Below are 23,627 nucleotides of genomic sequence, written 5' to 3'. Positions count from 1 at the left end.
AGCAGTTATATATATAGATAATATATATAAAATCATATTCACATTGATAAGTAAGTCTTGTGGCCGTGCAGTCCTGGCCCCAGTGCTGACATTATAGAATAAGCAGTAAAAAGAAGGGTATGAGGCAACATATTGTCATGCTGCTGTAAATCTACTGAATATTGTTTATACCAGACTTGTCTATTGGTTCTGTAGCATCAATCTCTCAATACCAAATTCTGCTACTTCCGTAATTATTCTAAGTTATGTATCTAGTTTCTTAGTGAGCATTAGTTTCTTAGTGAGTATTTTTAAATATTGCAATACAAAAAAATACTTCTAAATTGCATTCTAAAAAAAAAAGTATTTTTTTCAGTTACCTATAGTTGAAGGGTTGCAATCCAAAGCTTCATTGTTTGCCTTAAAATAGAGCTGTACTTTGACAATAATAAACCTTTCTGAAGCTTACTTAATATTATTTTAAATTTTGTTTTACACCATAACTTTATGATCTTCAAAACATGGCACTCCTGGCTCTTGTTGCAAATGTAAACGATGTGGTTGGATAGTTTAATCTCCTGTTCAAAAGTCAGGGGTTCTCAGATTCATTGGGAAGCCTTTGTCACATATGCAGTGATGCAGGCAATGACCCAATGCGCCTTGAATAAGCAGGGATGAGCCAAAGCAGCAGAGTGTCATGGGGTGGAGCCATAATAATAAAAAAATAATGTTTAACAGGCACATAAAGCTGATATACAACGAGAAGGTTAACCAATTACTTTACAGTATTAGGGACTGCATACGTACATCCACATTGAATATTGAAAATCATAAAGTCTTATGACTCAGTACTGGTAATACAAAATGCATGAAGGTGCGGTTTTGCTCCTTTTTAGTGACCTGTGTAGGTATGTGAATATAGTATTTACTGAATATGGCATACTGCTGGTGACTCCTTGTTGGAGCTTGTGGCATCGCCTGTGTTGTTGTAATTTTACTTTGATGTGTATAAAGAAAATATCGTGGTGCCAGGGTTTGGCATGTGGTGGACCGAGTGGACAAACTACTGGGAGGGGCTGGACAGGACCAAGCTGTCTTGGTCCATGTTGGAACCAATGACAATATAAATGGAAGTTTAGATTAAAAATCAGTTTAGGTAACTAGGTTTCAAGCTGAAGAAAAGGACCTCCAAGGCTATAGTCTCTGGAATATTGCCTGTGCCATGCGCAACACAGGAAATGCAGAGGGAGCTTAGGTAGCTAAACGCATGGCTTAAGTCCTGGTATAGAAGGAAAGGGTTTGGGTTCATAGAGCACTGGGCTGCCTTTTCATTGGGGTACAACCTGTATGCCAGAGATGGTTTGCACCTAAATGAAAGGGGGTCTGCTGTGCTAGGGGAAATATTTAGGAAATGGTGGAAGGATATTTAAACTAGAACAGAGGGGGGTGGACAGTCAAATAAGGTGGCAGAAAGGTTAGCCAGGGGTCAGACACTAGTGGAGGGTGGATTGGGGATAGTTGGGGGGGAGGATTATGGATAATTGTAAGGAGCTACCCATGTTACAAACAAACATTGGATTGTGCAGTATTAGTTGTACTGAAAAACAAAATGATTTGGCAAACAATGATGGTAAAAGCAGTAATGGTTTAAAGATCCTGTTCACCAATGCTAGAAGTCTAGCAAACAAGATAGGGGAGTTGGAAGCTTTAATGAATGAGGAGAATTATGAATTAGTTGGTATTGCTGAATCCTGGCTTTGTTCTTCCCATGACTGGGCTGTCAATATTCCTGGGTATACTCTCTTTTGTAAAGGCAGAGTCAAACGAAAGGGTGGTGGAGTATGCCTGTATGTGAGAAGTGATCCAAGGGATGAGGTTGAGGCATTATGGGTGGAGTTGAATGTGGGGTTGAATAACACACAATTAATGACTGGAGTCTGCTATAGGCCCCCCAGTGCTAGGGAAGAAATAGAAAATCAACTACTAGCACAGATAGAAAATAGTGATAGTGGAAGTGTTTTAATCATGGGGGATTTCAACTACCCTGACATTGACTGGAGTATCAGCACTACAGGAACAGCAAAAGGGAGGAAATTTGTGAGTTTAATACAAGATCATTTTATGGTACAGTTTATAGAAGCCGCAACTAGAAATGATACTCTGCTGGACCTAGTTCTTTCTAACAATGTAGAGCTTATAACAAATGTGCAAATAAAAGAGAATCTGGGTAGCAGTAACCATAATATGATTTCATTTAATGTAAGCTGTAAACAGGAAGAAAAAGTGACTTGGGGTGGGAAAAATTGCAAAAAGCGGTAACCCCGAGTCACACTCGGGGTAACTTTGGGGGACCCCCTTACCTTATCCCCGCGCTCCAGCGGCGATCTCACGATCCCGCTGTGATGGGGGGGCGCTTCTCCGTCGGGGGGCGTGGCCGGGCTGGAAATTTAAAAGCAGATTCCTGAGTAATCTGCTTTTAAATACCGCCCGGGTCCCCACCACCCCGATGCACTCATCTGCAGTTAGATGCGATGCACCATGCAGGATTTCTGCTTGGTGCATCGCATCTAACTGCAGATGCGATCACCAATAGTAAATCCAGAGGGTGATACCAGCAGGGATTTCCCGCTGGCAGCACCCCCTGAATCTACTCCCGCTGCTGTCCTGCTCGCATCTCCCGGAGGCTGATCTCCGGGTGATGTGAGCAGGAGAGTGAGCAGCGGGGACATCCCCTACCGCATCACCCGGAGATCAGCCTCTGGGAGATGCGAGCAGGGGAATGAGCAGGGCGGGGACATCCCCACCGCATCACGCGGCAAGATGTGTGACATTTACATTTTGCCCACTATTAGCCCTGACCTTGATCTGACCTTTTGATGACTTTTTGATCACTTCCTGAGTGTATCATTTCATCACTTTGTCCTTGACCTTGATTGTTCCTGACTTATTGCTTGAGACCACATGGCATCCAAAAGGCATCTCGCCGGCGCAGTGTTTTGGAGGAATTCGAACGCAGCGATAGCGATTTGGAGTCCTTTGTGGAATCGAGCGATAGTGATTCACCAGGAATTTTATCATCGGACAGCGAAAGTGAACTGAGCGACGATTCTGGACCTGAGGTCACATGGTGTCCTATTGACCTTGATGCGGACCAGGCAGCACCGCCAAGATTTCCATTCACCCCCGCACCCAGGATGAATATTGAGGCTGAATGTGACGACCCCCTGGCATACCTGAAGTTGTTTTTGACCGATGAAGTTATCGAAAAAATTGTTGCGGAGACAAACAGATAAGCCGCTCTTGTGTTTGCTAACTTTGAGAAATTTTTTTTTGCCAACATGTATGCTGCTCTGTGCTAACTTTTTAAATTTTGTTTTGCCAACATGTGTGCTGCTCTGTCTTTGCTAACATTTTGAAATTTTTTGCTAAATTTTTTTATGCAAATGTATGCTGCTCTTTGTTTGCTAACTTTTTTAAAATTTTTTGCTAATTTTTTTTTGCTAACATGTGTGCTGCTCTGTGCTAACTTTTTAAATTTTTTTTATGCCAACGTGTATGCTGCTCTGTGTTTGCTAACTTTTTGAAATTTTTTGCTAATGTTTTTTGCCAACATGTATGCTGCTCTGTGTTTGCTAACTTTTTGAAATTTTTTGCTCATTTTTTTTTCCAACATGTGTGCTGCTAACTTTTTCAAATTTTTTGCTATTTTTTTTTTTTTTTGCCAACATGTGTGCTGCTCTGTGCTAACTTTTTAAATTTTGTTATGCCAATGTGTATGCTGCTCTGTGTTTGCTAACTTTTTGAAATTTTTTGCTTTTTTTTTATGCAAACATATATGCTGCTCTTTGTTTGCTAACATATTACCTTCACACTAAAAAAGCACATATCCCAAAATTAATTTTTTATTTTGTTTTATGCAGGTACGCTGGACAACAACAAGGTGCTCCACACCTGAGGTTTGCAAGAAGCAGAAAGTGGGAACCTGTGACCAAGGATGACATTTGGCTGTTTTTGGGCTTGGTGATCCTGTAGGGAGTTGTGGGCAAACCCCTGCAGAAGTGGTACTGGTCCAGGAACAAAATGATTGCCACTCCATTCTTTGGCACAGTCATCCCAGAATACCGATTTTCCCTCATCACGAAGTGCCTGCACTTTGCAAACAATGAAGAATTTGATGAAACTACCCATCCTGCACCAAAACTCAAGAAAATTTGGGAAGTTTCTCAAATGATTCTAAAAAATTTCCAGCAAACCTATGTGCCAGAAAGAGATGTCAGCATTGACGAAAGTCTAATGGCTTACAAGGGGAGGCTCAGCTGGGTGCAGTACATTGCCTCAAAGAGGGCACGATTTGGTGTGAAGACCTATATGCTGTGTGAATCTTCATCTGGCTACATCTGGAATACGGTGCTATACACTGGAAAAGGGATACAGTTCAACCCCAGATACAGCCATTACGAGTTGGTCACATCTTCAGTGCTATCTCTCATAGAGCCATTGCTAGGTCAGGGCTATTGTGTCACAACTGACAATTTCTACACCTTTCCTGAGCTTTATGAGTTCCTTCTGTGACACAGAACAGATACGTATGGAACCGTTAGGGCTAACCGGCGCAACCTGCCAGCACTGTTTGCAAAAGGGAAGCTGAAGACAGGAGAAATTGTTGCCTGGCAGAAAGGAAAGATGATGGCCCTGAGATGGCGTGACACAAAAGATGTGTGCCTGATGAGTACAGTCCATGATGCCTCCACCGTTCTGGTACACACAAAACGTGGGAAAGAAGTGATGAAACCACAGGTGGTGATTGACTACAATAACACCATGGGAGGTGTCGACAAAGCTGACTAAGCCATGACATTCTACCCAGCGATGAGGAAACAGCAAAGGAAGTATTACAAAAAGATTTTCAGGCATTTAGTTGAGCAGTGCCTATGGAATGCCTACATTCTATACAAAAAAAAAAAGTCAGAGGCCTGTGAATCATTCAGACTTCATTTTGCAAGTTTCCGAATCCATAGTCAAGAACCACCAAACATCATCAGTGGCTATGAATAGACCTGGACGTCGTGCTTCCACCATTGTCAACCCAGAACGCCTGACCGGTCGTCACTTCAGTAAATACATCCCACCAACCCCGAAAAAGGCGGCACCTACAAGGATGTGCGTGGTTTGCTGCTCAAAGACCGATGACAGAGGAAGGAAGAAATGCAAGGAAACCAGGTTCTACTGTCCTGACTGTGATGTTGGGCTTTGTGCAGCACCCTGCTTCAAAATCTACCACACCCGGGATGTCTACTAAAAAAGTAAATATTTTTTTTCTAAAATCTGCAAATAATTTATATTATTATTTATCAAGATTATTGCACCCTTGTTTGGAAAATTTCAGTAAGAAATTTTTGATTGTTTTGGGCTAATATTTCATTATTTTTTATAATAATGATTTATAATTATGTATTATTTTATAAATTATGATTCTAATATAATAAATAAATATAATAACTATACCCGGGAGTTAATCCTAAGAATTACAGGCCCACAATATAAACAAAAATTTATACGCAACAAAAATAGGATCACTTTTTGCATCAAAAAATGACAGAATTAGAACGCTAGGGGGGTTAAGGGCGGCTTTGGATTTGGATTGGGGGACAATACGGTCCTCAAAGAACACAGAACAGAAATGGGAATGTTTCAAGTCTGTTCTACAAAAGCAAACGGAATAATATTTTCCAATGGGTAATAAGTTTAAGAGGCTAAAATTAAAACCTATGTGGCTTACAGCTGATGTTAAAAAAGCCATAAGGAACAAGAAAGGGGCATTCCAAAAATATAAAAATGAAGGGTCACCTTCATCATTTGAAACCTATAAAGAATATACCAAAAGATGTAAAAAGGAGACAAAATGTGCAAAACTTCAAAATGAAAGACAGATTGCAGGGAAAGTAAGGCAAACCCCCAAAAAGTTTTCAAATAATAATAGCAAAATGATGAGATCTGAGCATGTAGGCCCCTTAAAGGATGTCACTGGGTTGGTAACTGGGGATTGTCACAAACAAGACACTTGAACAGGAGGTGGATCCTCTGAGATACCAGCATGTTTAGCCGAGGTGATACCAGAGGCGCAGAGTCTAAGGTACTGCCTGGTGTTCACCAGAGCACCCGCAAGGCTTTGCTGCGAACGGCACCCAGGTTGCGGCCCCTAGACTCACCCGTGCAGGTAGCAGCTGACAGCTGGAGATAACCGAAGGCGAAGTACAAAGTCGACAGGCAGATTCAAAAACCGAAAACAGGACCAGGTCAGGGCAGGCAGAGAAGGGCATGGTCAGGACAAGCCAAGGTCAGGAACAGGAAACCAGGACTGGAAAGTGAATGCTCACAGGAACCTCAGGTAGTAACACCTATTGCTGAGGCAATAGGTGTCTGACTGAGCCCAGCATATATAGGGAGACTGACAGGCTAGCTGGGCGGGGACTAGGAGGACAAGTGAGAATCAATTAGCAGAAATGGCTCGGCAACGCCCCTAAGTCCAGTGCTGCTGATCTGTGACAGTGCCCCCCCTCTTAGGGCCCCTCTTTAAAAAAGATCCCCCTGGTTTCTTAGGAAATTGCTTATGAAAGTCCTTCACCAGCAGAGGGGCATGAAGGTCAGTGTGAGATACCCAAGAAAGTTCCTCTGGACCATAGCCTCTCCAATGAACCAAATATTGTAATTTGCCCTGAACCAATCTGGAGTCAATGATGGACTCGACCTCAAATTCCTCTTCAGAGCCCACCTAGACAGGAGCAGGAGGAGGGGATTTGCGGGAATAGCGCTTGAGGATCAGGGGTTTCAAAAGAGACACATGAAAGGGAATCCGAAGACTGGGGGGCAGACGCAACTTGTAGGTCACCTGATTGACCTGGGATAAAACAGGGAAAGGACCAATAAAATGGGGGGCAAGTTAATAGGTTGGGACTTGTAGATGCAGGTGTTTTGTGGATAACCAGACCTTATCCCAGACACAAACCTGGGGACAGGGCTTCTCTTTTTATCAGCCCACTTCTTGTGGCGAAAATAGGCTTTGTGTAATGCCTTCTGCAAGCCCTCCCAGACTTTGTGGAAGCTGGCTCTGACTTCTGCTGCGGCTGGGACCTCAGAACCAGACGGAATAGGTGGAGGTACTCTTGGATGACACCCAAAAGTCATGAAGAAAGGGCTGAAACCCGTAGACTCACTGACCCGACTATTATTATTGGCCCAAGGGAGTAACTCACTCCAATTATCCTACCTGGCAGATACATAGAAACGGAGAAATTGTTCCAGGCATTGATTCTTTCCATCTGGCCATTGGATTGTGGATGGTAAGCCAGGAGAAATCCAGCTGAATCTCCAGTAGACGACACAGGGCCCTCCAGAACCGAGATGTGAACTGTACCCCTCGATCTGAGACAATACTAGAGGGGAGACCATGGAGACGGAATACTTCCTGAAGGAAAGTTTTGGCCAATGCTGGAGCTGAAGGAAGTCCTTTCAACGGAATGAAATGAGCCATCTTAGAAAATCGATCTACTACAACCCAAATGACGGTACAGCCATTCGATAAGGGTGGGTCAGTGATGTAGTCCATGGAGATAAAAGTCGGAAGAGGAAGGAAGGGACCAGAAGGTAATCTTTTAGGGACTTTACTTTCTGCACACTTGGAACAGGAAGCAATAAAATCTTTTATATCATGCTTTAGACTTGGCCACCAATACTGGCGTGGTATCAGTCTTTCGTAGCCCTTGGTGGCCAGCAACTTTGGAATTGTGCCATCATGTCAGAATACCGGAACGGAGGGACTTCTTTACAAATTGCTTCCCAGGAGGATTGTCCTTCAAACGTACTGGAGCTGCCAGGAGAATTCTGGAAGGATCTATAATGTGCGCAGGTTTCTTCTCTGTATCTTCAGCTTTAAAAGAATGATACAGGGCATCAGCTTTAGCGTTCTTAGATCCAGGGTGGAAAGTAAGTGTAAAATCGAACCTAGAAAAGAATAAGGCTCAGCGAGCTTGCCATGGATTAAGTCTTTCGGCTGTCTGGAAGTACAAGAGAATCTTGTGATCAGTATAAATGGTATTCAGAAAGAGTGCTCCCTCTAGAAGGTGGTGCCATTCCTCCAATGCCAGCTTCATGGGCAAGAGTTCTCAATCCCTGACAGTGTAATTCCTTTCTGTGGGCGAAAACTTTCTCCAGAAGAAACCACATGAACGTAATTTGACCGAGGACCCCTGTTGGGGGAGGACAGCTCCTACCCCCACAGCAGAAGCAACAACTTCCAGAAAAAAGGGCTTCATAGGGTCAGGATGGAAGAGCACAGGAGCCACTGTGAGGGCCTGCTTCAAGACCTCGAAGGCCTGGAGAGCTTCCTTAGGCCACACCTTGCAGTTAACCCCCTTCTTAGTGAGGGCCGTGATAGGAGCCACGATGGAGGAGTAACCCTTAATGAACTGTCTGTAGTAATTGGCGAAGCCAAGGAACCTTTGAATAGCCTTGAGACCTTGAGTTAATGGCCACTTCAGAACAGCTGAAACTTTCTCGGGATCCATACGTAACCCCTGATTGGAGACTATGTAACCTAGGAAAGGACACTTCAGGGAATTTAAAGAGACATTTCCCCAGTTTGGCATACAGGTGCTCTCTGGGACGTTGAAGCACAGTCCTTACATGTCTCTGATGCGAGGGAAGATCCCTGGAAAAGATTAGAATATCGTCCAAGCAGACGATCACACAGGTGTTAAGCAGATCGCAAAAGATGTAATTCACAAAGTTTTGAAATACTGCGGGGCCATTACAGAGCCGAAGGGCATGAAAAGATACTCATAATGTCCATCACGAGTATTGAACGCAGTCTTCCACTCGTCCCCTTCCACTCGTCTTAATTCGGATAAGGTTATAGGCCCCGCGCAGATCCAACTTAGAGAAGACGGTGGCACCTTGAATGCGGTCGATCAGCTCCGAGATGAGGGGTAATGGATATCGATTCTTGACAGTTATTTTATTCAGACCCCTGTAAACAATACAGGGACGCAGGGACCCATCTTTCTTCCCAACAAAAAAAAAATCCTGCGCCCGCAGGTGAAGTGGATTCACGAATGAACCCTCCTTCAAGGTTTTCCCTAATATATGCTGTCATGGCCTGGGTCTCAGGTCAGGACAGGGGATAAACTCGACCACGAGGAGGCGTAGTACCAGGTAAGAGGGCAATGGAGCAGTCATAAGGACGATGGGATGGCAGGCTCTCTGCCTTTTGTTTGGAGAAAACGTCCTTAAAATCTTGATAGAAGTCAGGAAGGCCAGGCAACAGTGCAGTCTCAGTCAGGCAGACAGTCCATGTGGGTGCAATTCTCTGCAGGCAGTTGTGAAGGCAGTTAGAGCTCCAGGACAGAATGTCTCCAGAAACCCAGTCTATCAATGGAGAGTGCGGGCGAAGCCAGGGCATACCCAAAAAGAAGTTGGTTCACTAGCTGGGGGATTACTAGGAACTCCCGGAGAGAATGTGGCCTGGTTTTGAAACGGATGGGCTCACGAATGACTACCGTTGACTATGGAAATAGGGATAGGGTTATCCATAGCTACCAGCGGAATCCGGTGCTTGAAAGTGAAACTCTGGTCCATGAAATTGGCGGTGGCTCCAGAATCCAGATAAGCCTTGGCCCAAACAGTCTGGACAGGGAGGAACAGCTGCACTATAAATGTAATCTTGGAAGAGGGAGTACGAAACGATGGACCTAAGGAATCCTCCCTGCCATTCCCTAGGTCAGGGCTTTTGGGCGCCTGAGAGGACAGTGATTTCTGTAATGTCCCTCACCTCCACAGTACAGACACAGGTGTTGCACGCAGAGACGTGTACGCTCCGATACTGGGAGTTTGGATCGATTGGTCTCCATGGGTTCTGGAGAAGATCCGGTAGACTCAAATGATTTGGCCACTGGAAGGGAGATTAGCAGGGTATGTGCTGCACGTTCCTGGCCACGTTCTCAGAGGCGTCAGTCAATTCTGATAGCTAGCTGCATGGCAGCATCCAGGCTCTCAGATGGAGGGTAGTGTACCAGGGTGTCTTTAATTTTCTCAGCTAGGCCTAGCCGAAATTGGGAACGGAGAGCAGGGTCGTTCCACTGCGAATCTGCAGGCCACCTGGGAAAAACCGCGCAGTACTCCTCTGCGGACCTATGTCCCTGGCGCAAGGCACGAAGGACAGATTCAGCAGAAGCGGCTCGATCTGGGTCATCATAGAGCAGACCAAGTGCATGGAAAAAAGTATCCACAGAGGCTAGAGCTCGATTTTCTGGAAGCAGACTGAAGGCCCAAGGATCGCCTTGCAATAAGGATATGACCAGACCTACTCGCTGTTCCTCAGAGACTGGGGAAAATGGATGCAGGTGAAAATACAGTAGGCAGAAATTTTTGAAATTGGAAAAGTGCTTCCGGTCCTCAGCGAAGCGATCAGGTAGGTTCATCTTAGGTTCGGCTGCAGGTGATATTAGCTGGAGCAGCAGCAAGTGCTGAGAGGGGAGTGGAAGCAATGCTGCCTAGCAGGGAGATCTGGAGTTGCTGAAGGCGAGTTGATAAATCCTGCAGCACCTGTACAACTTGATTCGTTTCCGGCTCCTGTTGTTCAATTCGTCACTCTAGGGCTTGCACGGAGCTGGGCAGAGGAATGTCAGCGGGATCCATGGCCTCAGCAAACTGTCACCAACAAGACACTTGAACAGGAGGTGGATCCTCTGTGCTACCAGCACGTTTAGCCGAGGTGATACCAGAGGCGCAGAGTCTAAGGTACCACCCGGTGTTCACCAGAACACCCCACAAGGGGTGTTGGGCTTTGCTGCGAATGGCACCCAGGTTGCGGCCCTCAGGCTCACCCGTGCAGGTAGCAGCTGAGAGCTGGACATAACCGAAGGCGAAGTACAAAGTCGACAGGACAGCGTCAGGGCAGGCAGAGAACAGGCACAGCCAGGACAAGCCAAGGTCAGGAACTAGAATCCAGGACAGGAAAGTGAATGCTCACAGGAACCTCAGGCAATAGGTGTCTGACTGAGCCCAGCATATATAGGAAGACTGACAGGCTAGCTGGGCGGGGACTAGGAGTACAGGTGAGAAATAATTAGCAGAAATGGCTCAGCAACACCGAGCCAGCAGAGCAGCTAGAGCAAGGTGGGAACAGCTGCTGCTAATCAGACACTATCGGGAGGACAACAAGTACCAGATCAGCAGTGCTGCTGATCTGTGACAGGGATAAAGACAAGGCAGATTGACTAAACACTATTCTTTTAGCACTGTGTACACAAAGGAAAATGGCAGAGCTCATGTCCAAATTCGTAATAGCAATGTCACTGCCTTAAATGAGTCACAATGACTCAGAATTGATATGATTGAGAAACAGCTGGGGAAAATTAAGGTTGACAAAGCACCAGGACCTGATGGATTACATCCATGTGTCCTCAAAGAGCTGAGCTCAGTTATTTCAAAGCCAGTATTTCTAATTTTTCAAGACTCTTTAGTCACTGGAAAGGTACCGATGGATTGGTGTAAGGCCAATGTGGTTCCTATCTTCAAAAAGGGGGCAAAGTCATTACCAGGTAACTACAGACCCGTTAGTTTAACATTCATAGTTGGAAAGGTCTTAGAGAGTTTGATAAAGAGCCACATAGAGGAGTTTCTGCTAAAAAATAATATTTAATATAAGTGATAGTCAGCATGGCCTCAAGAAAGACAGAAGTTGTCAAACAAATTTACTCCCTTTTTATGAGGAAGTAAGTAAACAGGTAGACAGTGGAATAGCAGTTGATATAGTGTACTTGGACTTTGCCAAAGCATTTGACACTGTACCTCACAGAAGGTTAATATGCAAGTTAGGGTTGATAGGTTTAGAAAAGTAAATGATAGAAAACTGACTTAAAGATCGCATCCAGAGAGTTGTAATTAATGATTCATACTCTGAATGGTCTAAGGTTATTAGTGGTGTACCCCAGGGTTCAGTGTTGGGACCTTTACTGTTTAACATCTTCATAAATGATATAGAGTTTGGGATTAAAAGTACCATTTCTGTGTTTGCAGATGACACCAAACTATGTAATGGATGTTTATAATCTACAAGCAGACCTGGATGTACTGTTTGATTGGGCAGCCAAGTGGCAAATTACATTTAATAAAGATAAATGTAAAATTATGCACTTGGGAGCCAACAACATGCATGCTTCATACTGTCTGGGGGAAATACATTTGGGGAGGTCAGAAATGGAAAAGGATCTGGGGGTTCTGGTAGATCGTAGACTTAATAACAGCATGCAATGCCAAGCTGCAATATCTAAAGCTAGTAAAGTACTTTCTTGTATTAAAAGAGGAATAGACTGCAGTGATGGAGACATTATCCTGCCCCTGTACAAAGCATTGGTCAGACCACATCTGGAATTTGCAGTCCAGTTTTGGGCACCAGTTCACAAATAGGACATTGTCGAATTGGAGAGAGTGCAGAGAAGGGCAACTGATTAATTAAAAGGAATGGAGGAGCTCAGCTTTGAGGAGAGATTAGCTGAACTGAAACTATTCTCCCTTGAGAAAAGACGTTTAAGGGGGGGCTATGATCACCCTGTATAAATATATAAACAGTCCATATGGAGAACTCTCTTCCCCATTATTCATTTTGAGATCATTACAAAGAACAAGAGAGCACTCTTTGCGTCTTGAGGAAAAGAAGTTTAAGCTCCGGATAAGGAAGGGATTCTTCACTGTAAGGTCTGTGAAAATGTGGAATTGGCTACCTCAGGAAGTAGTTTCAGCAACTACTATAGATTGCTTTAGAAAAAAGCTGGATTTTTTTCTAGAAGCACAGAATATAACTCGGTAATAAGGCTTCAAAGTAAAAACAACAGTGACTGCTGATCCAGGGAACATCCGATTGTCTCATGGAATCAGGAAGGAATTTTTTTTTCCCGTTGAAGCAAATTGTACCAGGGGTTTTTTATTGCCTTCCTCTGGACCAACTATGTCTTATAGACTTTTATTTCAGGGATATGTTTATTTCCCTAGTGGTTGAACTTGATGGACTTCACCATGGATCGTGGATTTTCAACCCAACCTACTATGCAACTATGTAACAGATTTCAAACCAATAAATGAATAAAATACCATGGGTTGATTTACTGTATATACTTGAATATAAACCCTTCTATGAAAGGTAAAATTGTTGTTTTGTGGTGTCGGTGATAAAGATGGTGGCTTCCTAGGACTAGACGGCAAGATCATGGACCTGTCATCACTGCAGGCTGCCTGCAGACAGGTAAGTCTGTGTCATAAATAGCAAGTGAGTTTTGCATACTTGCTGCTTATGACAGAAGCTCACCACCCACCAAATACGGTTTAGCTTTAAATGCTGTGTCATGAATGATAGTTGTATTATAGATCTGCAAGAACTTGCATGTAAAGTTTTTTAAATCCAATGCATGCGTAGTGGTGGATTCTTGTTTATCACATTTCTGTCTTCCTGTAAGAGGTCTAAATAGGCAGATGAAGAATAGGCGAAATAAAAAGGTCACATATTTGCTGCAGTCTGCTATTACTAATAATACTAATAATGTAGTAAAATAAGTTTAAGGGAATTTTTTGTTTAAAGTAAAAATATAAAGTAGCTTAAATCCAAAATGTATTTTTAAATAGGAGAAACAATTTTGTTGTGTGATGATAATGTGTGTGCTAACCCAGTGGACTGAGAGAAAAAAAAGGAAGAGAGATAAAATGGACAAGAAGGTCTCACCTGATTTTCATTATATTAACCTAAAAGTCAACATTTTAAACAGTATATTCAGGGAAACCCAGAGTTTTTTGCAACCCTAGCAACTCTTTTGCCAAAGTCTACCAAAAGTTAATATGTACTGTAGTTAAGTAAAAAAACAAACATACAATTGGTTGATTGGGCAGCATCACTTCTCTTTTTATTTGAACTTTTTTTAAAAGCTGATGAAAGTTTCTGTAAAGCAATCTATATTACATCTATCTAATGTACATGAATTTACTAGAAAATAGTTATGAGCCCAACATTTTTGTGACATTGATTTTGCCATAACTAATTGCATATTTTGTAAATTTTTTAAATTTGGGGGGGAAACTGGATTTATAAGAAAATATCATGCGTGCTGTGATGACAAAATATACTCTTAAACATTACAAAAAAAAAGTGCTTTTAGGCTTTTTCCATTTTTTTTTAAACAGGAAAAAAAATACACTAATAGTTTAAAAGTTTTATTCTCATCTTCAGAGTCTTTATAGTAACAGGTGTAAGAACAAATACAGGGATGATTCTTCCTTGCAGGGACACAGAAAGCAAAAAAGAAAAATGATGAAGGCCCATCCAAAGTCTGGCTAAAACTTAGAAAAACAAATGGCCTCTATGTAAACATTACCAAATTTAAACCACCAAAATGTCACCTTCCTTTTTTTTTACTTATTGGACCTGATTTATTAAGGAACTCAAAGATTGGAGAAGATAGACTACTATGGGTCAATCTGGATGATCCAGCAAACGGGGAATGGATTTGGTTCAGGATTTAAAGCATTTGCCAGGTATAAGCAAATGCTTTTTAAAAATCTATTCCAGGTTTGCTGGATTCCCCAGGTTCTCCCATGATAGTCTATCTTCTCCAGTCTTAGAGAGCTTTAATAAATTAGGCCCAATGCATTTTGTTGACATAACCAACATCCTTAATAGCATTTTGAATACTAAAAAAAAATTTCGGCGCATTTGAGGAAATGCCTTACTAATTTAATGACAGGAATAAAAAATGTTTGCTATATATTTTACTTATGTTGTTTGCTTACCAGAAAAAAGACACACAGCAGACAGACAGGCTATAGTTGAAACATCAAGGTTAAGGCTTTGTATATGTATTGAAAAATTTCTAATTGAATCCAGCCATTCACCAAAACCACGAAGGCACTGAAGCCTGTGCAGTACTAGTCCATTACAAAACACAAATTCATCTGCAGTAACATTAGACCTGTATGGGAAAAATATGTATTGATTATTGTCAAATAATATTTTTGTAATATTAAATATAAAACCATATTTTTATATTAAGAAGGTTATGTATACAAACAGTTCCCATAAATGTAGAACTTGCCCTAAGTAACTATTTGTGTGTAATAGCACGTTGCAGTGATATTCATTTTAAGTGCCAATTCATAATGCTAAAGCAATGCAGCTCTGACACATGCATTACTGAACACAATGCACAGTAACACACCACCATACATTGTGGTGTACTGCATAAGTGCTGCATGTGCATTGTTTTTGTCTGCTCTGAAAACTTTCTATTCAAAATAAAAGAGATGTCTTAACGAAACACATGTTTACACATGACACAACAAGAAATAATGCAAAGTACAGAAGTGGCAAACGATTATTAGTCCCTAAAGACTAAAACCTGACTGTATTTTTCAACGTATTTACAGTTTAGAGAAACACTACCCCAATTTTTTAGCATTCACATAATACAAATGGATGCAAATGCTCTTGGATGTATCTTTTAAAGCATAATAGAACAAACAATATTTTAAAAGTGTGTTGAAATATTTGGTAAATCTTCTGCCCAAAGCATTGTAAAAATGTTAAAATTTTAGCCAGTCCATATTTGTTAGCTGACTCTCTTAAACAGTTAAAAAAATGTGTTGGCTGAAAAATGTGTTAGCAGGGCCACTCGTTAGCTGAGTTAGCATCACTGTATTGGAAATTTCAAATTACAAAGAAAAAAATTAATGTATTTTTCAGGAAAATCAGTATGAAACAAAATACCACAAAATTAGTACAGGTAATAAATGTAACCAAACGTGGGGTTCATCTCTTTACAAAATGCCATGCCGAAAGCAGTAGGCATACCATGTAGTTTGAGATAATACTTTTCTTGATGTGAGGTGGTAAGATCAGAATATAAGATTCCCACACCACAAAAAATTCATTACCACAAGATTCCTTCTCCAAAGACCAGATAGTCTAACCATAGGAAAGATAAACCTCAGACATCGCTTGTCTACCAGTGTTAGGGGCGGACTACAATCGATCGGGATGAAAAATTGTTAATTACAGATGAGATTAAATTAGTTGGAGATATGCAGAAGGTTGTTTTCTTAAAAAAGGATAGAGTAGATTTCACCTCATTCGCCCCTGTAGACTCCCGCACAATCCATGGGAAATCTAAATTCCTCCATAGGAGCAGAAATATGGAAAAATTACTTAGGCATAAATCAGGTCCTAATGTTATGCCAGACATACCAGCAGGAATGAAAAAGGGGAGTCTGAAGAATCTTCATTGGTAACATCTCCTTATACATATGTAGAATATAGGTTAAGTTTATGTCTGGGACAGATTGTTGGTCCAGGCAGGAGTCAGTATACAAGCAGTGCCATCGATCTAATCTCTGATATATCTAGTGATTACCACCCAGTTATATAATTTTACATCTGTAAAATTAGGTCCTCTATTTTTCACCGATTGTTGCAGGATATGCATAGCCAATTGAGACCTCTTTCCTGCCTAAATAAAAGAGTGAAACGCTCTGTAAATATCATGCAGTTATGATGATTGAACCACTATAGGTAACATTTGCAGTGTATATAACATTTTCAGAAATAAGATAATTTTAATTAGACTAATTCTTCCAAGGTACAAAAGTTTTAAATGATTCCTTAACCAAAATCCATAGTGGGAGAATATTAAGGCGGTAAAATTTAGCTGCATTTTTTGGGATCGTGATTTCTAGATATTTTAATTTGTCTTTGCACCACACAAAGGGATACTGATGACTCCAACACCTAACACATCTATGTAGATACGGAACCTTGAATTTATTTAAGTTAGGAGCATATCCCTTTATGAAAATATATTGGAAAAAGAGTTGTAAGATGGCTGGCAAACTATGTTTTGGCCTTGCTATGTAGAGAAGCAGATCATCTGAAAAAGCAGTGAATTTTATTGTTTTATTGCCTATGGGTATCATTTCAAATTCTGCACAAGACTCCAAAAAAACACAGTCCTGGGAAGTAGACAACCCTGAAGAGTGCCTCTAGACATACAAAATACATTTTTTAGAGAGGCTATATTTCATTTATGGTGGAGAGGCAGACATTTTAGATTATTTAGATATTTTAACAAGAAATAAGTCTGCACCTATTGAAAGCCCCAATACTTAGGTACAAAGATGTTTGCATACAAAGAAGCCTATCCTTATAGATTGGAAGTTCACACTCAGTATTCAACATATGGAAGATCCTAAATGAAATTTTTAACAGGAAGATTGTACCCATAAAGACCATATTTTACTGAATGCTAATCAGATTTTGACACATTTACAAGCAGAGTGCATTTGCGGGGTTACTGGTATTTTCAGAATTAAAATTTATCCAAAACAAAGAATAGTTGTTTAGAAATATACAGCAAAGACTTAAATGATGTCTGACTCAGTTAAGGTTTTTTTTTTTTTTTTGGAAAGGGAGATTTGGTAATGAAATTACAAATATGTATAGAAGAAATTCATAACAAAGAGCAAATCCTATCCAATTACTAATGTGGACATTTCGTCACATATAATTCAATCACTTCAATATTTTTTTTCAATTATTGATTATCTTTTTGAGGAATGGTTTCAAAAAATGTTGGCACCTTTATAGGTATATACAAAAAGTAGGAAGTTGAAGCTAAATATATGCCCTGCTCCCCTATAGGTGACAATGCAGCTCATTCACAGAGTAAGTGTTGTCACCCTAGGATAGCACATTTGACACTAAGTAGAAAATAGAATAGAAACAAATTTATCCAGTCATTACAAATAGACCCTTCAAAAAGACAGTAAATGTACATAGTGCCTTTCTTTTTGCATTAGATGTGCGCCTGCCAATATTTCCTGATGTATGAACATCAACAAAGATTTAAATATACATATATTAAAGCAAGAATACCTGATGGAAAGCCTTAATAAAAAAAGTTCCAAAAATGCCATTTCAACCAGCAATGTCTGATCATCCAAAGAAAGTTCAACAAATCCAGGAATTTTTTCTGCCCATTTTTTAGAGGTCTCAAAGGATATAGTAAGGAGACTGTAGAACTGTTGAATACATTCTATATCTGTGCTAGCAGCCACCTGGCCAGTGTCAGGAGAGTACTATAGATTTAAACAAAGAGATTAAAAAATAGCATATATGTAATATAATTCTAAATATTTTTATTTATTATTTAGGAATATATTCTGTTAATGTTTAATAATATGAAAAAGAACACAAATAACAATTTGCTATTTATGTAAACTACCGTAAAAACTGCTGTAGTAGCATTACAAAAAGTATAAATATTGTCAAGATAAATATTAGAGACAATTAGGTATCTTTCCTGTAACTACTTTAAACAGAACAAAGATTTAAAATATATATAAAAAATATATATTAAATAATATAACTGGCACCCAATTCTTCCCATTTATGTGTGAGGGGCTCCACCTACATTTCAAAGTACAACTGCTCCCTTCCATGGAGAATGTAAGTTATAACTCTATCAATATCCATTATATAGATATGTGTTCATGTATTTATTTTATTCCACTCCAATCTTGTATGTATACTGATTACTTACTTGCATCACTATTTTCTATCATTTTCACAATATTCCATGTAATGTTTATAGCAAATATGATATTTAGTTTTTGTATCTAACTTGCTACTACATATGCTACTTCCTCTTTTTTTGTATTAATGCTCTGTATTTACTGTGGATGATAATTGTCTAGTGCCTTTATGGCCCATTTTTTGTATGTTGGGTTTCAAAAAGACTGAGAATCATTGAAAAATTGTTTTGTAATATGAGAAGTCATCAATAATACAATATACTGTTTGCCTAAAATCCCCCTTTCTGTTGTTATTTACTCTATATTGACCCAGGGTTGGCAAAACACATATTTATAGGCAATTATCACTATTCCACCAGGTATAGACGTTTAGCTTTTACAATACCATTCTATCATACCATACAAGCCAGGGTTTTCTCTCCTTGAACCACACCCATTGGTAAGTGTAGAGCAAATAACATTTTTAGTCAATGGTTACTGAAGACTTGTGCATGCAGTCACAAACTTCATTACTCTCCAAGGGTAAATCAAGATTGTGCAGATGATTACTAAGTATGATATTTTCATCATAGATTGCTTCCTCCCAGGAAAGCTGCAACAATATTAAACAGGCATGGACAGTAAATACCACCAGAGGATAACACTAGCCAATGTTCGAAGGATCCTCTGGCATCCACTCTTGGAAGATCACTCAGTGTCTCTGACTGTTATCACTACAGCAGAGGCAATTCCATTGTTGATAATAAAAATATAATTTCAATTAGTGGTTAAAATAAAAAAAATAATAAAACTAGAATAACGCTAATTTTAATGACACAATTTTTTCTTGACTGTTTTTTTCTTACCATCCCCTTCCTTTCTCCAACATTTTGAAATGACTGCTGCTACTGTAAAATCTTTACCTCAAACCTACTCCAGATGGACTGGTTTATTCATGAAGTACTGTTGGTTTTAAAACAGGCCAATATCAGGCAAATATAAAATATACTAGCTTAGTTCACTCATTTCCTTTTATGTTAAACTGTAAGTTCCTTTGGTGATAGAAAATGATGTAAATGATCTATATACTCTGCAAAAGATTTGATGGGGCTATATAAATAAACAAAACAAGTAAACTTACTGTAGAGTAGTCTAGATTCCTGGGTTTAGAGTCTTCTACTGCATGAATTAAAGCCTCTAGCAGACAGTTTGAATGAGATGGCAAACTCCTTTGAGATGATTCTTGATAAGATGGGCTTTTTGGTTTAGACGGAAGCCTTCCTCTTCTTCCTTTCAGGCTATCTGTTCTTACCACTGAAGTGAATAAGATATACCATGTTCAGATATATTTACTGTAATGAATACATGCATGGTCTACCAAGTACATTTAGACAGCAACATTATGCCAGGTGTGTGCAATCAATGTGTATTACAGTTCTGAATACAATTAGGTTTTAGAAAGAAGTATAAAGTATTATTTCAATAAAAAAATAATATACACTAATGTGAAAAGCAAATTCCCTTTCATCATCAAATTGTACTAACATTTAAACAAAGTTCATTAGGCATCACCTTGTTGTTTTTCAAATGTTCCATTAGCACACATTACACTTTAGTGCCCTATGGTAATTAGGTTATGCATAAACTGCCTAATTAGGCTAAATTGGTCTTAATGTACATAAAGTTACTTTTGACCTCTTTTTTTTACTGTAGCATCACACAAAGCAGGTACATTTTGTATGTGAACTGGGTAATAAAATTATTGACAACACACACATAGGGCCTAATTTATTAAAGCTCTCTAAGGCTTGAGAGGATACACTTTCATCAGTGAAGCTAGGTGATCCAGCAAACCTGCAATTGATTTCTTCAAAGTAATTTGCTATTTGCTAGCAAATGTTTTGAATACTAGATCAGGTCCATTCCAGATTTTCTGGATTATCCAGCCTTGGAGAGCTTTAATAAATCAGGTCCATAGTGCTGAAGTATACTTCCAATGTTTGAAGTGTACTTTAAGCTTGTGTTACTGCAGTGCATTAGATGTGATTGTTTACAGTTCCTCCATAGGTTGCTGGATGGGAAGCACAATGCAGGACCTGTGCGCCGCACACCAGCGGCAATCGGTCGATCCCGCTGTGATGCCAGGGCACCTGTCCGGCGGGGGCGCGCCCAGGCAAGAAATTTAAAAGCAGATTACAGAGTAATCTGCTTTTAAATGCCACCCGGGTTCTGGCCACACTGCTGCCTCTAATTTCAGTGAGATGCGATGCACCATTCAGGATTTCCTCATGGTGCATCACATCTAACTGCAGATCCGATCACCAATAGTAAATTCCAGGGGTGATGTCAGCAGCGATTTCCCACTGGCATCACCCCCAGAATTTACAGTACCTGCTTGCATCACCCAGGGAATGTGACGCTCGCAGCCTCCGGCTGATGCGAGCAGCTTCGTTGGTGGATCCAGGGGAGTGAGCAGGGCGGAGACATCACCATCGCATCACCCGGCAAGATGTGACATCTTCCGGGTGATGCGGTGGAGTGATGGATTGTGGGGGCAGGAAATTTAAAAGCAGATTGCCATGTAATCTGCTTTTAATTTTTTTTTTTACAGTAAAAAAACTACACAAAAAACATAATAAAAGTATAAAAACACATTTTAGTGCACCAAGCATCATTGCCCAGTGACAGTGACATCAGTGACAGTGACAGTGATTTACATTTTGCCCGCTATTAGACCTGACCTTGATCTGACCTTTTGATGGCTTTTAAATCACTTCCTGAATGTATCATTTCATCACTTTGTCTTTGACCTTGATTGTTCCTGACTGATTGCTGAAGACCACATGGCATTCAAAAGGCATCTCGCCGACGCAAGCTCGGTTTTGGAGGAGTTTGAAAGCAGCGATAGCGATTTGGAGTCCCTTGTGGAATCGAGCGATAGTGATTCACCAGGAAATTTGTCATCAGACAGCGAAAGTGAATTGAGCGACGATTCTGAACCTGAGGTCAGTGCTGTACCTGAAGTTGTTTTTGACCAATGAAGTTATCGAAAAAAATGTTGCGGAGACAAACAGGTAAGCCGCTCTGTGTTTGCTAACTTTTTGAAATTTTTTGCTAAATTTTTTTTTATGCAAACGTGTGCTGCTCTGTGTTTGCTAACTTTTGACATTTTTTTTTTATACCAACATGTGTGCTGCTCTGTTTGCTAACTTTTTGAAATTTTTTGCTAATTTTTTTTTAATGCAAACATATATGCTGCTCTGTGTTTGCTAACACATTACTTGCAACCTTCACACTATAAAAGAACATACCCTAAAATACATTTTTTATTTTGTTTTATGCAGGTACGCAGGAGAACTGAGGTTTGCAATAAGCAGAAAGTGGGAACCTGTGACCAAGGATGACATTTGGCTGTTTTGGGCTTGGTGATCCTGCAGGGAGTCGTGGGCAAACCCATGCAGAAGTGGTACTGGTCCAAGAATAAAATGATTGCCACTCCGATCTTTGGCACAGTCATGCCAGAATACCGCTTTTCCCTCATCATGAAGTACCTGCACTTCCCCAACAATGAAGAATTTGATGAGACTACCCATCCTGCACTAAAACTGAAGAAAATTTGGGAAGTGTTTCAGATGATTCTACAAAATTTCCAGCAAACCTATGTGCCAGAAAGACATGTCAGCATTGACGAAAGTCTAATGGCTTACAAGGAAAGGCTCAGCTGGGTGCAGTACATTGCGTCAAAGAGGGCACGATTTGGCGTGAAAACGTATATGCTGTGCAAATCCTCATCTGGCTACGTCTGGAATACAGTACTGTTCACTGGAAAAGGAACACAGTTCAACCCCAGATACTGCCATTAAGGATTGGCAACATCTTCAGTTCTATCTCTCATTGAGCCATTGCTAGACCAGGGCTATTGTGTCACAACTGACAATTTCTACCCCTCTCCTGAGCTTTATGAGTTCTTTCTGCAACACAAAACAGATGCCTATCTGCCATTGCTGTTTGCAAAAGGGAAGCTGAAGACAGAGGAAATTGTTGCCTTGTAGAAAGGCAAGATGATGGACCTGAGATGGCTTGACAAAAAAGATGTGTGCCTGATGAGTACTGTCCATGATGCCTCCACTGTTCTGGTAAGAAAGAAGTGATGAAGCCACATGTGGTGATTGACTACAACAACACCATGGGAGGTGTCGACAGAGCTGACCAAGCCATGACATTCTACTCAGCAATGAGGAAACAGCAAGGAAAGATTTTCAGGCATCTAGTTGAGCAGTGCCTATGGAATGCCTACATTCTGTACAAAAAAAATTGTCAGAGGATTTTGAATCATTCAGACTTCATTTTGCAAGTTTCCAAATCGATTTTCCAAGAACCACCAAACACCATCAGTGGCTATGAATAGACCTGGACGTCGTGCTTCCACCATTGTCAACCCAGAATACCTGACCGGTCGTCACTTCATTGAATACATTCCACCAACTCAGAAAAAGGCAACACCTACAAGGATGTGCATGGTTTGCTGCTCAAAGACCGATGACAGAGGAAGGAAGATCAGAAAGGAAACCAGGTTCTACTGTCCTGACTGGCCTTTGTGCAGCACCCTGCTTTAAAATCTACCACACCCGGGATGTCTACTAAAAATGTAATTTTTTTTTCTAAAATCTGCATTTAATTTATAATAATATTTATCAATAATATTGCACCCTTGTTTGGAAAACTTCAGTGAGACATTTTTTGATAAATTATATTGTTGTGGTCTATTATTTCATTATTTTTTATAAATATGATTTATAAATATGTATTATATTATAATTTATGATTATAATTTAATAAATAAATATAATTATTATACCCAGGAGTTAACCCTAAGAAGTTCAGACCCACAATATAAACAAAAATTTCTATGCAAAAAAAAAAATAGGATCACTTTTTGTATAAAAAAAACTGACATTATTAGAACGCTAGGGGGTTATAGTGAATAATTGAGAAGAAAGTCCTCTATATGGACCATTTATATAGAGTGATCATACCCCCCTTAA

The 23,627-nt window shown here is 40.3% G+C and overlaps 1 protein-coding gene across 1 annotated transcript in view; it reads right to left on the bottom strand.

Annotated features, from left to right (window-relative positions):
• The window catches only part of NR4A3 (nuclear receptor subfamily 4 group A member 3), a 35,913-nt gene that overhangs the window by 7,151 nt on the left and 5,135 nt on the right, over positions 1-23,627 (bottom strand). The window contains exons 3-5 of the mRNA XM_072412058.1: positions 19,724-19,896; positions 17,945-18,147; positions 14,812-14,990 (exon numbers count right to left, since the gene is read on the bottom strand). Coding sequence (XP_072268159.1) covers positions 14,812-14,990; positions 17,945-18,147; positions 19,724-19,896 — 555 coding nt within the window. The remainder of the gene's footprint in view (positions 1-14,811; positions 14,991-17,944; positions 18,148-19,723; positions 19,897-23,627) is intronic.

The sequence above is a fragment of the Pyxicephalus adspersus genome, chromosome 5 (genome assembly GCF_032062135.1).
Source record: "Pyxicephalus adspersus chromosome 5, UCB_Pads_2.0, whole genome shotgun sequence".
In the NCBI taxonomy this organism is placed as follows: Eukaryota; Metazoa; Chordata; class Amphibia; order Anura; family Pyxicephalidae; genus Pyxicephalus; species Pyxicephalus adspersus.
This window is presented reverse-complemented; position numbering and strand designations above follow the sequence as displayed.